Genomic DNA, 9,694 nt, shown 5'->3' with positions numbered 1-9,694 from the left:
TTGGCTCAACAATTAAATGTATGCATTTAAGTCAGGTCTTTAACCTGGATAGACACAGATATACTGTATTGTGTATGAACATAGCCTGTATTCCCATACAAAATATATAGTAGGCTACAGTGTGTATTGTTCCTACAGGGATACACTTGGTTGGCACTTCTGGGTAGGCCAATTCTCTATACCAACTTAGATGTCATAATATATTTATTTTGAAATAATAGATAGTATTTACAGTGCATTCGGAAAGTATTCAGACCCCTTGACTTTCTCCACATTTTGTTACGTTACAGCCTTGTTCTAAAATGTATTCAATTGTTTTTCCCCTCATCAACCTACACACAATACCTCATAATGACAAGTAAAAAACAGTGTTTTAGAAATCTTATTTCCATAAGTATTCAGACCCTTTGCTATCCACCTGTGGTAAATTCAATTGATTTGACATGATTTGGAAAGGCACACAACTGTCTATATAATGTCCCACAGTTGACAGTGCACGTCAGAGCAAAAACCAAGCCATGAGGTCGAAGGAATTGGTAGAGTGGCCAGACAGAAGCCACTACTCAGTAAAAGGCACATGACAGCCCGCTTGGAGTTTGCCAAAAGGCATCTAAAGGACTCTCAGACCATCTGATGAAACCAATATTTAACTCTCTTTGGCCTGGAGGAAACCTGGCACCTTCCCTACAGTGAAGCATGGTGGTGGCAGCATCATGCTGTGGGGATGTTTTTCAGCCTGGAGGAAACCTGGCACCTTCTCTACAGTGAAGCATGGTGGTGGCAGCATCATGCTGTGGGGATGTTTTTCAGCCTGGAGGAAACCTGGCACCTTCCCTACAGTGAAGCATGGTGGTGGCAGCAACATGCTGTGGGGATGTTTTTCAGCCTGGAGGAAACCTGGCACCTTCCCTACAGTGAAGCATGGTGGTGGCAGCATCATGCTGTGGGGATGTTTTTCAGTTTTTCACTACATTCCTAAATACAATTATGTACTTTTTACTCATTTTTACTCTCTACATGTTCTGACACCCAAAAGTACTTGTTACATTTTGACAGGAAAATGGTCCAATTCACACACTTATCTAGAAAACATCGCTGGTCATCCCTACTGCCTCTGATCTGTTAGACTATTTAAACACAAATGCTTTGTTTGTACATTATGTGTGAGTGTTGGAGTGTGCCCCTGGCTATCCATCAATAAACATACAAATACATCTGGTTTGTTTAATAGAAGGAATTTTAAATGATTTATACCTTTACTTTTGATACTTACGTACATTTGAGCAATTTTAGCAAAAAGTATATTTAAAACCAAATACTTTTAGACTTTTACTCAAGTAGTATTTTACTGGGTGACTTTCAATTTTACTTGAGTCATTTTCTATTAAGGTATCTTTACTTTTGCTCAAGTATGACAGTTGAGTACTTTTTCCACCACTGCTAACTACCAATCTAACAAGAGAAAGACAAATGATGCACTACCACATTTAGAAATTGCACCTGTTGTATTCTACTATTCTATTGCTCAATAGTACGTTGAGACCCCGACTGAGATTCTCATTTTTTTAAAGTAATAATTGGTTTGGGGCCCCCTAGAGACCGTGGGCCCTAAGCGACTGCTTATGTCACATATGCCTGGAACCGGCCCTGCGATTAGCAAGCATTAAAACAATACAATAAGATCTGAATAAATGTTAAAGCATTAAAAAAAAAAGCATTCTAGCGAGTGAAACAGTGCCCCTCTGTCTCTGTATGTGTGCCCATCTATCTGATGGCTGTCTGGTTCAAAAGAGTATGACATTGTTAGAATTTGGTGCCACTCCTATCAAATCGCATTGAGCGTATATGTCATTGACAGAAGCAACTTGAATTGTTGCATCTTGTTGTGTTGTTGTCGCCCGGTGGCTAGCTAGCTAGCTAAAATTGTCCCTTTCCTAAATTAGCCATGGATGGAGATAGAGATTTGAACTTGTGGTTTAACTTAATTCTCCTTACTGGCCAATGATTGTAATGGTGATTCTGATCCAACCATAAATTCATACATTTGTGCCCCTGGCCTGAGAAGATGGAAGCTCAACAAGTAGCTAGATGTTGAAGGCTAATGTTAAAGAGCTAACATTGCCCATGAATGGAAGCTAGGCTAGCAAACAACCATTTTAGGAAGGTAGCCTAAGACAACAAGAAATAAAAGCCTGTACTGTATGACAGAGTGATAGACCGTTTCATCAACATGGAAGAGAGGAGGATTGCATTCTTGACAAGTAGGGTGAGTCAACATGCTTTTTCTACTTGCACGAATGGCACACATGCACACACACACACAAACAGAAATCAGAACCATGAACATCCACATCATAGTTATTTTATGTTGATTGGACTAAATTGCTTTTTTGTTGAAATGTGATACTGTGATACTGGAATAGTGGAGGCAGCTCCTGTTTTCTTTGCAACTTGAGGTAACTCTCCGTGGATCTAAATCAGTAGTTGTTTAGTGGTCCAAACATGTCAAAAACATGACCTTGTTTGACCATGCTGTAGGTCATGTAACTGTTTGTTACATGCAGTATGTTTTGTGGACTTCACCAGACAGAGGTTGCTCTCCGGTTTGGTGATGAAACCAAGGTGTGGTTGAATTTATTCTGCCACTGTGACATATGAACTAACAGGTTATAGAGCAAACAACACAATTATCACAACACATAGATTGTAAAATTTTTTTTTTTTTCTGGCTTCTCCGGTGATTTGACTTACGCACCACTACTGTAAAAAACATTCAATGATACCAGGCTACATTCTTATTTACCTTTATTTAACTAGGCAAGTCAGTTAAGAACACATTCTTATTTACCTTTATTTAACTAGGCAAGTCAGTTAAGAACACATTCTTATTTACCTTTATTTAACTAGGCAAGTCAGTTAAGGACACATTCTTATTTACCTTTATTTAACTAGGCAAGTCAGTTAAGAACACATTCTTATTTACCTTTATTTAACTAGGCAAGTCAGTTAAGGACACATTCTTATGTACCTTTATTTAACTCGGCAAGTCAGTTAAGAACACATTCTTATTGACATTGGCGGCCTACCCCGGGCCAATTGTGCACCGCCCTATGGGACTCCCAATCACAGCCACTTGTAATACAGCCTGGAATCAAACCAGGGTCTGTAGTGACGCCTTTAGCACTGAGATACAGTGCCTTAGACCACTGCGCCACTCAGCAGCCCCTTGGGAACATCCATATTGTGGGTGTTTGTTTACAAAGAAGTATATGGGCAATACATTTATCTCTAATTATTAGAACAAGTTTTTGACCTGGTTTTCAATACAACTTGTAGTTGTATTAATTATGATTCATGACTTGTCTGAACTATAGGTGTGAATGTGCTGATTTAACTTCTGTCTCCCTCTACTGGGCCAAACTGTCTGCAAATACCCATTATTGCCATGATCATGCCATCCACTCAAGAATCATGTATTATTTGATAATTAAATGTATTGTATTGGTAGTGTAATGTGGTATATTGTTATATTCTCAGTTTGGACTGTCCAGACTCCCTTTCAGACTACTATCTTATTCTCATTCATCGTCAGAGAAAGTCACACCCAAATCGGTCGTTTTGTATTCCACCATTTATTTCATAAAGAAAAGTATAAAGTGAAATATGAAAACACCTCAATAATCCCCCCACCTTCCTCTCTTAGCCCGGATGCCTGACTTGGTTTGGTATTCAACAACAAAACTGACTGATTAAGAAACAAACCCCTAGCCCTTAGCCCCTACCCTTGGTACTTCTGAGTGGTTTGAATGGGTATACGTTAGGAAATAAGGGCTGGGGAGTAAGGTGGTTAGAGGCTAGGGTGTAGGAGCTAGGGAGTAAGGTGGTTAGAGGCTAGGGAGTAGGAGCTAGGGAGTAAGGTGGTTAGAGGCTAGGGAGTAAGGGAGTAAACGCTAGGGTGTAGGAGCTAGGGAGTAAGGTGGTTAGAGGCTAGGGAGTAAGGGAGTAAAGGCTAGGGTGTAGGGGCTAGGGAGTAAAGGAGTAAAAGGCGAAGGGTGTAGGGGCTAGGGAGTAAAGGAGTAAAGGCTAGGGTGTAGAGGCTAGGGAGTAAACGAGTAAAGGCTAGGTTGTAGAGGCTAGGGAGTAAGGGAGTAAAGGCTAGGGTGTAGGAGCTAGGGAGTAAAGGAGTAAAGGCTAGGTTGTAGAGGCTAGGGAGTAAAGGAGTAAAGGCTAGGGTGTAGAGGCTAGGGAGTAAAGGAGTAAAGGCTAGGGTGTAGAGGCTAGGGAGTAAAGGAGTAAAGGCTAGGGTGTAGAGCCTAGGGAGTAAAGGAGTAAAGGCTAGGGTGTAGAGGCTAGGGAGTAAAGGAGTAAAGGCTAGGGTGTAGAGGCTAGGGAGTAAAGGGGTAAAGGCTAGGGTGTAGGGGCTAGGGAGTAAAGGAGTAAAGGCTAGGGTGTAGGGGCTAGGGAGTAAAGGAGTAAAGGCTAGGGTGTAGGGGCTAGGGAGTAAAGGAGTAAAGGCTAGGTTGTAGAGGCTAGGGAGTAAAGGAGTAAAGGCTAGGGTGTAGAGGCTAGGGAGTAAAGGGGTAAAGGCTAGGTTGTAGAGGCTAGGGAGTAAAGGAGTAAAGGCTAGGGTGTAGAGGCTAGGGAGTAAAGGGGTAAAGGCTAGGGTGTAGAGGCTAGGGAGTAAAGGAGTAAAGGGGTGTAGAGTAAAGGGAGTAAAGGCTAGGGTGTAGAGACTAGGGAGTAAAGGGGTAAAGGCTAGGGTGTAGAGGCTAGGGAGTAAAGGCTAGTAAAGGCTAGGGTGTAAGGCTAGGGTGTAAGGCTAGGGGTAAAGGCTAGGTTGTGTAGAAAGGCTAGGGAGTAAAGGGGAGTAAAAAGGCTAGGGTGTAGAGGCTAGGGAGTAAAGGGGTAAAGGCTAGGGTGTAGAGGCTAGGGAGTAAAGGAGTAAAGGCTAGGGTGTAGAGGCTAGGGAGTAAAGGAGTAAAGGCTAGGGTGTAGAGGCTAGGGAGTAAAGGAGTAAAGGCTAGGGTGTAGAGGCTAGGGAGTAAAGGAGTAAAGGCTAGGGTGTAGAGTCTAGGGAGTAAAGGAGTAAAGGCTAGGGTGTAGAGGCTAGGGAGTAAAGGAGTAAAGGCTAGGGTGTAGAGGCTAGGGAGTAAAGGAGTAAAGGCTAGGGTGTAGAGTCTAGGGAGTAAAGGAGTAAAGGCTAGGTTGTCGAGGCTAGGGAGTAAAGGAGTAAAGGCTAGGTTGTCGAGGCTAGGGAGTAAAGCAGAAAAGGCTAGGGTGTAGAGGCTAGGGAGTAAAGGGGTGAAGTCTAGAGGGTAGAGGGTTTCTGGCCCAATACTTGTTATTTAAAATAGAACCATCCTGGCATCCATGTTACAACTCTATTCTCCTAATGAAAGATAGAGCCCTGTGAAGATGGCATGCTGTGTCTCAAATGGCACCATATTCCCTATATAGTGGACCAGGTCAAAAGTATTGCACTACATAGGGAATAAGGTGCCATTTGGAATACATCCCATGTACCCTCCTCCACTACTGCATCTCCTGGGGCCCTACAGCACCCTGTTATACAACACAACGTGACTTAAAGTAGAATACTGACAGACAGACAAAACAAAGTGATTTTGTTGGTGGCATCTCTGTCTCCTCTCCTGTTTCCCTCTCCTCCTCTTCTCCTCTTCTTCACCAAGTCACATCAAGGCGTGGCATCCCCTTTCCTTTCCTGTTCAATGGCTGAAACAAAAGACAGGAAGACACATACATACTGTATACATGTGGTGGAGATGTTGGCGAGGGAGAATGTGAATTGGGCTCCGGTCGTGTGTGGTTGTGTTGCAGAGACGATACAGAGTGCGACCCAAATGGTACCCTATTCTCTAAATAGTGCACTATTTTGACCTGGGCCTATAGGGAGAGAGTGATTCTGATGATTCAGTGATTTGTAGTAGAGAAGTGTTTGTATACTGCAGAGCTACAGGAAGGTTGACAGCAGTAGAACTGACAACACCTACAGCTGCTAAAATGACTGCAGGGGAGAGAGAGGAGGGGGAGGGGGGATGAGAGAGAGGGGGAGAGGGGGGTACGAGAGGGGGAAAGAGAGAGAGGGGAGAGAGAGGGGGAAAGAGAGAGTAAGGGGGAGAGAATGAGAGAGAGAGAGAGAGAGAGAGAGAGAGAGGGGGAAAGAGACAGTAAGGGGGAGAGAATGAGAGAGAGAGAGAGAGGGGGAAAGAGACAGTAAGGGGGAGAGAATGAGAGAGAGAGAGAGAGAGAGAGAGAGGGAAAGAGAGAGAATGAGAGAGAGAGAGAGAGAGAGAGGGGGGAGTAGGAAAGGAAGAGCACTGCAGAGGCAGAATGAACACTTCCCTTACCACACCCTTAAAACACACACGCATACAGTACACACACACCACACTGCCATGATCACTCACTCTCTTTGGTTGGCAGGGGGTTCTTCTCTTTCGTCTCAGTCTTCTTCAGTTTGGTCTTGTCAAAACAGGCGATCTCTGTCAGGTCAGGTTTGTCAGACATTGTTGCTGTGAAAGAGAGAGATGGAGCAGGGAGAGAGAGATGGAGCAGGGGGAGAGAGATGGAGCAGGAAGAGAGAGATGGAGCAGGGAGAGAGAGATGGAGCAGGGAGAGAGATGGAGCAGGGAGAGAGAGAGGGAGCAGGAAGAGAGAGATGGAGCAGGGAGAGAGATGGAGCAGGAAGAGAAAGATGGAGCAGGGAGAGAGAGATGGAGCAGGGAGAGAGAGATGGAGCAGGGAGAGAGAGATGGATCAGGGAGAGAGAGATGGAGCAGGGAGAGAGAGATGGAGCAGGGAGAGAGAGATGGAGCAGGGAGAGAGAGATGGAGCAGGAAGAGAGATGGAGCAGGGAGAGAGAGATGGAGCAGGGAGAGAGAGATGGAGCAGGGAGAGAGATGGAAAGAGAAAGCGAGGAAATGAGGGAGGGAGAGAAAAGGAGAGAGAGGAAGAGAGGGGGAGAGAGAGACAGAGAGAAATCCTTGTTTCAGTTATTTGACCTTGGCTGACAAACGAGCTACACACAAGGCAGAATCTTGAGGAGGGAGCGTTGGTAAAATCATTTCTGTTCGTGAGTATGCCATCGTGTTGATGACTAATAAGTGAATTTTGCCAATCTAGTTCCTAGTAGATATAGGGAGTGTGTCCACCATGAGATGTGCTACACACACACACACACACACACACACACGCCCACACATGTGTTCGGGTCCATCATGCCAGCTTTCCACATGCCTACACACTGGCACACAGGCTGGTGTGAGGCTGGTCTCTTTGTTCTCTCCCTCTGCAGTCTCTCTCTCTCTCTCTCTCTCTCTCTCTCTCTCTCTCTCTCTCTCTCTCTCTCTCAGATCTCTGTATCCTTGCCGTCCTTTCTCCTCCTGAGTCTCAAAGCTGTTCCACAATGTTAAAATTTCATAGCCCAGTCCTACCTCAGCCTCAGCCCCAGCCCTACCTCAGCCCTACGTCAGCCCCAGTCCAGCCCTACCTCAGCCCCAGCCCTACCTCAGCCCCAGCCCTACCTCAGCCCCAACTCTACCTCAGCCCCAACTCTACCTCAGCCCCAGCACAGCCCTACCTCAGCCCCAGCCCTACCTCAACCCCAACTCTACCTCAGCCCCAGCACAGCCCTACCTCAGCCCCAGCCCTACCTCAACCCCAACTCTAACTCAGCCCCAGCCCTACCTCAGCCCCAACTCTACCTCAGCCCCAACTCTACCTCAGCCCCAGCACAGCCCTACCTCAGCCCAAGCCCTACCCCAGCCCTACCTCAGCCCCAGCCCCAGCCCCAGCCCTACCTCAGCTCCAGCCCTACGTCAGCCCCAGTCCAGCCCCAGCCCTACATCAGCCCCAGCCCTACCTCAGCCCAAGCCCTACCCCAGCCCTACGTCAGCCCCAGTCCAGCCCCAGCCCCAGCCCCAGCCCTAAATCAGCCCCAGTCTAGCCCCAGCCCTACGGCAGCCCTACGTCAGCCCCAGTCCAGCCCTACCTCAGCCCCAGCCCTACCTCAGCCGAAGCCCCAGCCCTACCTCAGCCAAAGCCCTACCCCAGCCCTACGTCAGCCCCAGTCCAGCCCTACCTCAGCTCTAGCCCTACCTCAGTCCCAGCCCCAGGCCCAGCCCTATGTCAGCCCCAGTCCAGCCCCAGCCTCAGCTCCAGCCCTACCTCAGCCCCAGCCCCAGCCCCAGCTCTACGTTAGCCCTACCTCAACCCCAGCCTTACCCCAGGCCCAGCACTACGTCAGCTCTACCTCAGCCCCAGCCCTACCCCAGGCCCAGCCCTACCTCAGCCCCAGGCCTAGCCCTACCTCAGCCCAAGACCTACATCAGCCCCAGCTCTACAACAGCCCTACATCAGCCCCACACCAGCCCCACCTCAGCCCCACCTCAGCCCCACCTCAGCCCCAGCCCCACCAGAGCGTCAGCCCTATCCCAGCCCTACCTCAGCCCTACCTCATCTATCTATTCCTCCATCTTTCAATTAATTTGTTCTTTCCATCCTTCCATCAGATCAGTACACTCCAGTCTTCAGTGTACAGCCACACCCCAGATCCTTTGTTTCAGTACACAGAAACAAAACTAAATAAATAAAGATGGTGAGAGATAGAGAGGAACGAGAGAGAGGAGAGAGACTGAGGCTTACCTTTGTTACACACAGTAGTGTGCTCTAATCCGCCAGGGCAGGGATGGAAAGAGATGGAGGTAGACAAGGCTGCGAGTGTCTTCGGGTGTCTGCACATCTAGGTCTGCACAAGGGTGTGGGCTTAAGACAGAATAAGGGAGGTGGGAGGACGGAAGAGGGAAGGAGGGAGAAACTAAGAGAGGGAGGGGTAGAGAGGAGGCACTAAAAGATTGGTAGGGAGCAAAAAGAGAGAGCGAGAGGGAGAGACGATAAGTCTGTCGTCTCCTTTCTCTTTCTTCATTTAGTTAATATTCATGTTCTCCAGGGAAGACATTGGTGGAAGAGCCAACCAATAGCAAGCTGCCGTGCTGTGCTATTCATTAAGATAATGCATCATACACTATTTAATCAACGCACTGAGGTGATTTTGGGAAATTGGCATTCTGAGGACAGGGACATATGACGTAACACTTGAATGTCTAAAAATACCATTTATTTATTTTTCATAACAATATAGTAAAATAATTATATTGGTTTTTATGATACATATTTTCATTTTCTAAATACTGTAATTCCATCATTTTAATGTTTTTGTTCCAAATGGCATCTTATTCCCTTTACCCTTTACCAGAGCCAATGGTGCTTTGGTAAAAAGTAGTGCACTATATAGGGAATAGTACATACAGTGGCTTGCCAAAGTTTTCACCCCCCTTGGCATTTTTCCAATTTTATTGCCTTACAACCTGAAATAAAAACCAATGTGGGGGATTTGTATCATTTGATTTACACAACATGTCTACCACCATCTACCACTGAAGACGCTAAATATTTGATGGTGAAACAAACAAGAAATAAGAAAGAAAAAAACAGAACACTTGAGTGCAAAACTATTCACCCCCCCAAAGTCAATACTTTGTAGAGCCACCTTTTGCAGCAATTACAGCTGAAAGTTTCTTGGGGTATGTCTCTATAAGCTTGGCACATCTAGCCACTGGGATTTTTGCCCATTCTTCAAGGCTAAACTTCTCCAGCTCCTTTAAAATGTATGGGT

General features: G+C 46.2%; 1 protein-coding gene across 1 annotated transcript; it reads right to left on the bottom strand.

The window, feature by feature from the left end:
* Positions 1 to 5,041: 5,041 nt before the first annotated feature.
* On the bottom strand, positions 5,042 to 8,861 carry LOC135545165 (thymosin beta-like). Its single transcript, XM_064972797.1, has 3 exons — positions 8,665 to 8,861; positions 6,429 to 6,533; positions 5,042 to 5,733 (listed from the first exon to the last, which is right to left on the bottom strand). The coding sequence occupies exons 1-3, from the start codon at positions 8,759 to 8,761 to the stop codon at positions 5,696 to 5,698; spliced, it is 240 nt and encodes a 79-aa protein (XP_064828869.1). The 5' UTR covers positions 8,762 to 8,861; the 3' UTR covers positions 5,042 to 5,695.
* Between the last annotated feature and the right edge of the window lie 833 nt (positions 8,862 to 9,694).

Source organism: Oncorhynchus masou, chromosome 9 (assembly GCF_036934945.1).
Source record: "Oncorhynchus masou masou isolate Uvic2021 chromosome 9, UVic_Omas_1.1, whole genome shotgun sequence".
Taxonomy (NCBI): domain Eukaryota; kingdom Metazoa; phylum Chordata; class Actinopteri; order Salmoniformes; family Salmonidae; genus Oncorhynchus; species Oncorhynchus masou.
The sequence above is the reverse complement of the archived record's forward strand: the minus strand, read 5'-3'. Positions and strand labels throughout refer to the sequence as shown.

Excerpts from the sequence above, each read along its gene's own strand:
- LOC135545165 (XM_064972797.1), bottom strand. The coding sequence starts at position 8,761 with ATGTGCAGACACCCGAAGACACTCGCAGCCTTGTCTACCTCCATCTCT. Across the intron at positions 6,534-8,664 it reads CACTACTGTGTGTAACAAAG|CAACAATGTCTGACAAACCT; the intron begins GTAAGCCTCAGT and ends TCTCTTTCACAG. Across the intron at positions 5,734-6,428 it reads CCCCCTGCCAACCAAAGAGA|CCATTGAACAGGAAAGGAAA; the intron begins GTGAGTGATCAT and ends CTTTTGTTTCAG.